The sequence below is a fragment of the Mustela putorius genome, unplaced genomic scaffold (assembly GCF_011764305.1).
Source record: "Mustela putorius furo isolate JIRA1106 unplaced genomic scaffold, ASM1176430v1.1 tig00000698_pilon_pilon_pilon, whole genome shotgun sequence".
NCBI classification, from domain to species: domain Eukaryota; kingdom Metazoa; phylum Chordata; class Mammalia; order Carnivora; family Mustelidae; genus Mustela; species Mustela putorius.
This window is the reverse complement of record NW_025421449.1, coordinates 130,252-136,251: the sequence shown is the minus strand read 5'-3', so window position 1 is coordinate 136,251 and position 6,000 is coordinate 130,252. Positions and strand designations below refer to the sequence as shown.

Here is a 6,000-nt window from a genome sequence, read left to right as displayed (position 1 = left end):
GTAATTGAAGTAACTGTTCGTCTGACTGGTAAGGCACATTGAATTTCTACTCAACCATAAGCAGAAATACTTTGAGGCCAGGTTACCCAAGGACCCTGGAAGGGACCTTGAGTAAAAGTCATTATTAGGAACTTTGCCTTTGAGTTTACAACCAATTCATAAATAGCCCAAATACAAACAGACTCAGGCCAGGATCTCAGCTTGGAAGGTACTTTGGGAATGTGTGGGGAGGAAGAAAACAGGCGGAGGTTTTGATCAACAAGAATTTGGATGTCTGACCCAGTTAGTATTCTAGACCTCCCCCTCCCAACCTGATTTTTTTTTTTTTTTAAACTTTGTTAGCAATTCTGTCAATTAGAAGTTGATGGGAGTAAGAAGGCAACTGCTTAAAAAGAATGCAGCCCCTCTATGAAGTTAAAAGACTCTCAGGTAATCAGAATTCATTCAGTTGGACTGCTTTCTTCTGACCATCGGCCTGAAATGCCTGGAACTGGAGTTAAGTCATTTTGGAGCAAGCAGCATGCTGGCAGGCTGAGATGGGATGGGTTACCACAGAGGGGGGTTATAGGACATGGAGCCCGGGGCATCTGGGGAGAAAAACACAGAATGGTGGATAGATGCAAAGGACCTTAGACCACATCATAGACACAAAAAAGGAGGAAGTAGTTTCTCTTCTCCTCTTACGTTATGGGCTGCTTTGCCTGGATCCTGTTCTTGGGACCATCACCCAATCAGATGTAATAGATATTGTAACTCAGTCACGAATTAAATTGGGTTTACTGAGTTCACTTGGGAATCTAGCATTGTGTTTTGGGTGAAAGGAAATATATTCTGAGTTTTAAACAACCAATTTACAAGTGAGCATATGGAAAGCAACCCATTTGTCGTTTGAAGATTATTCAAACTAACCTGTCCCTATAAAAGTCAGCTTTTGACTCCTCTAGGCATTACTCTCCGTGGTTCGTTTCATCCAGAGCTCTAGCTCTATCTACTTCTGGTCTCTCAACTATTCAATTTCTCATTGAATGTTACAAAAATTAAGTGAGGAATAAAAAGAGAAGGGTACATTGATCTCCATTTCCACAACTAATCAAATTAAGAAAAGCCTTTCAAATTGTTTGGAGAGGAGAGTGCTTATGGGACCTGTGTGACTTTTAGAAACAAAGGACCAGACAAATTGCATCAACTTTCTCTCCTTCCCTGGTCCATTTTTGCAGGTTTTTGAGCTTCCTCTGGGGGCTTCATGAATGCTACATGTCTAAGAGTGTTGCACAAAATAGGAGGGTCCAATAAGGCCAAAGTGTGTGTTTATTTCTACTTTCTAGGCATGCACTGCATGTACCACAGAGGGGAATATATTCTTCACCAGGTGCCCAAACTACAGCTTTATGCTCTCTGCATCCCCTTGGACCTTTCTGGGTAAGTTCTGAAATTACTCTCCGTAGATGCGGCTGCTCTTTGCAATCACCTGGGAAGCTTTCATAAATCCTGATGCTTATGCCACAATTCCAGAGCTTATGACTTAACTGATTTGGGGTTGTGGCCTGGGTATCAAGATTTTTAAAAGCTCTTCAGGAGATTCCAATATGCAGCCCAGGTTAAGAACCACTGCTCTAGTCTCAGTTCACTTTGTATGGGAACATACTGACGTACCTAGAAATTTGAAGTTCAGTTTAGGTCAATGAATATTTATTGAGTGCCTACTCTGTATAAGGTACATGACAAACTTCGACACAGTCCATCCCAACAGTAGCTAAAACCTAGTGTGGGCAAGACTGGCTAGTGCAAGCAGAGGGAACAGGCAGGTATAGAGAGGCTATATTTTATATAAAATACTATACAAGGCCATCTTTTCTTCTTCTAGATTCAAGAAACTTGCTATAAGTTTTCAAAGAAAGTAGAATGTATTTGGGTGGGGCCTGGGGGATCAGAAAATAGTTCCCAGAGGCAGTGGCATTTTTAGATGGGCTTTAAGGAACAGCTAAGATTGCCATGGGTAGAGGCTGGGGAGAGAGAGTCTTCTAAGGCAGAAGTGACAGAGAGGCAAGGAGCTGGAAAGCAGGGGCCTATGTTAGGTTTGCTGCCATATTGGGTGTGTTTTCTGAGGAAGGGGTTGAAAAGTTTTGGCATCATATTGGAATAAGCCTTGAATACAACAGGGCAGAAGAGGGGGTACCTGATTGGCTCCAGGGAGCCACTGGGGGTTTGAAATTGGGGAAGAGTATGAATAGAGCAGTACTTCAGGAAGAAAGAGCTGACACTGAGATCTGGACTGGATTTGAATGGGAGAAATGGCAGGAACAGAGGCAGAAAGGCCACTTAGAAGTCTTTTGTTATGGTTGAAATCAGAAATATTGAGGGAAATTAATAAAGTAATGCAAGTCTGAACTGGAGAACTGCAGGGGGATGGAAAGGAAGGGCTGAATGTAGAAGAAATAATAGAATTAATGGGATCTGTTGATCGATTGGCGAGAGGAAGCAAAAGTGACTTGGATGCTTTTTATCTGGATCGCTAAGAATGTGATGGAGCCATTAGTAGAAATCATTAAACGAGGCTGAAGAATGATTTATGAAAGGGAAGATGATGAATCTGATTTGGGACATGTTGAGTCCAAACATATCCAGCCGAACCAAAATTTCTTATATACGTATCCCTCATTATAATTGACTTCTAATGGAATTCCCAAAGCAGGGAACTGATTTATTCAACACAGTGAAGGACTCTGCCTGGTAGGAAGCATATGGCATTGTCTGGAGACATTTTGGGTAGCCACAACGTGGGGATCAGCTGCTAATACTGCTGACATCCAGTTAGAGGCCAGTGATGTTACCAAACATCCTGCACTTTGCAGGACAGCCCCTGCAATGAAGAACGATCCACCCCACAAGGTCAATAATTCTGAGGTTCAGAAATCCTGCATTGACATAATCCAGTGTCTCCAATTTCAGGAATTTTTAGGTTTCTTATATTTTAGGTTAGACAGCGCCATCCAGTGGTCAAGTATAATACTCATCCTAATTCTCTGGTGAACACTAAAAGGCAACAGATAAAAAGTATTTAGAAAGCTAAGACATACAGAGGTGAAAAATATCCTTTTATAGGAGAACTACTTAGGGTCTACAGAAATATATGTGATAGGAAGGTCAGGTGAATGACCGAGAAGGAACAATCCTGGAGTTAGAAAGTCCTCTTTGGGTAGAAGAGATTCCATAATAGAAGCCAACCCGGAAACAGAATATTTTATAGGATGCATTCTGCATGAAACGTATGCTGTCATTACAGTTGCCTGTATTTTTAGTATTGCTCCTGAATACATGAAAAAAGAAAACAAAAATCTAATAATATCACTGAATAATTGACTGAAACCTTTATTTCTTAGTGATGTAAGCTGTGGCATTTGTTTCATTAAGAAATAAAGATTGAAAATATTAAGATGATTTCAGAGTCATAAAAAAAATAGGGTGAAGAGAACTGGAAACTTCTATTTGATAAAGAATAGATCCCCCCCCCCCCAAAGCAGCACTCATTATGCCTTACATCTTACCTCCCCTACTAGATTGTAAGCAACTTGAGGTCAGGGACTGTGTCTTATTCATAAGTCTCTAGCATAGCATCTTATACAGAGTAGACACACAAATGCTTTTTTTGAGTGAATGAATTTATTTTTATACTGGAAGTCCTTGCCTTGAAGTGAAGAAAATTTCAAACCTTTCTAAACAACTACTATTTGTTCATTGGAGTTAGATACTAGCTGAGGGTGCCTGGCTCAGAGAACACCAGACACCTGCACACCAGGAATTGGTAACAGACACCTCCAATTCATTTCACAGGGGAGTCTGGAGCAAGCTGTGCTGTGAGGACCATTCCCAGGGCAGTTTTTGGACTGCTGTGTGAATTGCAGATTTCTCTATCTAATATAAGATTCATTTATCCAACAAATATCTATTGAATATCTACGCAGTGCTAAGCACTCTTCTAGGCACTGGGGATAATCGTAGTGAATTTAGTTCTAAAAATTGCTTAAGAGGCAGGTTTTGAATAGGTGGGTTAGAACAAAGATGCATACTCCCCTTTCCTCCCACTTTCCTGGTTAGCATGATTTTTTTTTTAGCATGATGTTTTCCATATAGAAAATGCAAATTATCTGAAACACAGTTCATACCTATTAGAGATGTCTCCTTCCACACCCACTGCTCTTCTAGGACAAGTGAAAAACAACACTCTCCCATTACTTCCTTTCCTTGTTGGCATCTCTTCCTCCCTCACTGCCTCATACACTTCCAGCCTTTTGGGGAGAGAAGAGGGGCAGATGATGACAACTCTTGCATATTTTGCAAGCGGCAATGAAGCTAGTAGCTTTAAAAGTGACCCCATAGAAGCTTTCTTTTCGGTTGGTTTACTAGCAACCTTTTAGTTCTAGAATTTGGGGATGTATAAAGTCAGAAAGCAAAACCACTCACCATTATATCCAAAAGAAAATGAAGCAGACAGGCTAATGGGGCCTTGTTTTGGCTATCGAACAAGTGTGTTGTGCAATATTGAGGGTTTCAGTGAATTTTTTGGTATCTCAAGCACATTTTGGCACCTTAATACGTGGCTCAGTACACTCAGGATAAGTAAATCAAAAGTGCTTCTCCACATCTGTGAGTCGTATGGCACGATCTCTTAAGGCTAAGTAGAAGCTGATTAAATGAATCCATCAAAACTACTGCTACAGATTTAACTGATGAAAGGTAATGGAGACCTCCCCACCTTTTCCCTTTAATTGTTTGGTGAGTTAGTGATTCCTAAGTTCACTACTGTCTAACTCCTTTCAGTCCAAACATATGGCCCCTCATTACTCCTAATAGGGCATAAATATCCCTAACATAGCAGGGGACAGGGGAGCATGCTAGCTTTTTCCCAAAGCAGTGGATGACTTCATGACATCTTTGGTTCATCTGTTATCATCTTCTCACATTTTTGTTGGAATCTTTAAAAGGCACAGCCCTACATCTTTCTCCTAGCTGAGATAGCAAGAGTCCCCAGCTGACTTATTCGAAGCACTTCTTGCCACGGGTCCAGCAGCATGGGAACTCACTCAAATCCAGTTGCTTGGAAACCGCTGTGTCTGGCTTGTCCTCCTTCCCCCTCCACAGTCTGCCCCCTTACACAGCCGGCACCCAGACATTCCTAAAGTTCATCACTCTCCACTACACTCCGAGAAGAACATGAATACACCATTGTGCTTTCCATGGAGGAGAAGGCAGAGAAAATGTCAAGTCCTTTACTGGTGAGAGATCCGTAGCGACTGCCAGTGGGCCGGACCGACATGGGCGGTGGGATCTGCTGGTGCCACTGAGCTGGAAAATGGACCAAATAACATGTTACAATCAAGGGAATGCAGTCGAGTGGGTACAGGGCAGGGGTGTATTCTGTCCTCATTCAAACACTTTCTGTGAAATACATCTGGGTCTGAAAAGCATCATTTGCAAAGCACACACAAAAAATCTCTCCTTCCCTGCCAGGAATAGGCAAACTGGGCTGGTGAACCTCTTATGCTCCTAATTCCAAATCCCACGATCTGGGACTATAAGAGTAGCTGTATGGGGAATGCCTGGGTGGCTCAGTTGGTTAAGCATCTGCCTTCAGCTTGGGTCATGATGCCAGGGTCCTGGGATCTGGTCCTGGGATCAACTCCTGTGTCAGGCTCCCTGCTCAGCAGAAAGCCTGCTTCTTCTTCTGCCTGCCCCTCCCCCTGCTTGTGCCCTTTCTCTCTCTCTCTCTGACAAATAAATAAATAAAATCTTAAAAAAAAAAAAAGGGCACATGGGTGGCTCAGTCAGTTAAACATCTGCCTTTGGCTCAGGTCATGATCTCAGGGTCCTAGGATTGAGCCCCGTATCAGGCTTCCAGCTCAGTGGGGAACCTGCTTCTCCCTCTGCTGCTCCCCCTGCCTGTGTTCTCTCTCTGCCTCACTCTTTCTCTCAAATAAATAAATCGATAATCTTAAAAAATAA

General features: G+C 42.3%; 1 protein-coding gene across 2 annotated transcripts in view; it reads right to left on the bottom strand.

Annotated features, from left to right (window-relative positions):
- Positions 1–292: 292 nt before the first annotated feature.
- Positions 293–6,000, bottom strand: part of MYPN (myopalladin) — a 101,625-nt gene continuing 95,917 nt past the window's right edge. For both annotated transcript variants that reach the window (XM_004777830.3, XM_013048621.1), the window contains one exon: positions 293–5,343. In XM_004777830.3, coding sequence (XP_004777887.1) covers positions 5,174–5,343 — 170 coding nt within the window. In that variant the 3' untranslated portion in view covers positions 293–5,173. The remainder of the gene's footprint in view (positions 5,344–6,000) is intronic.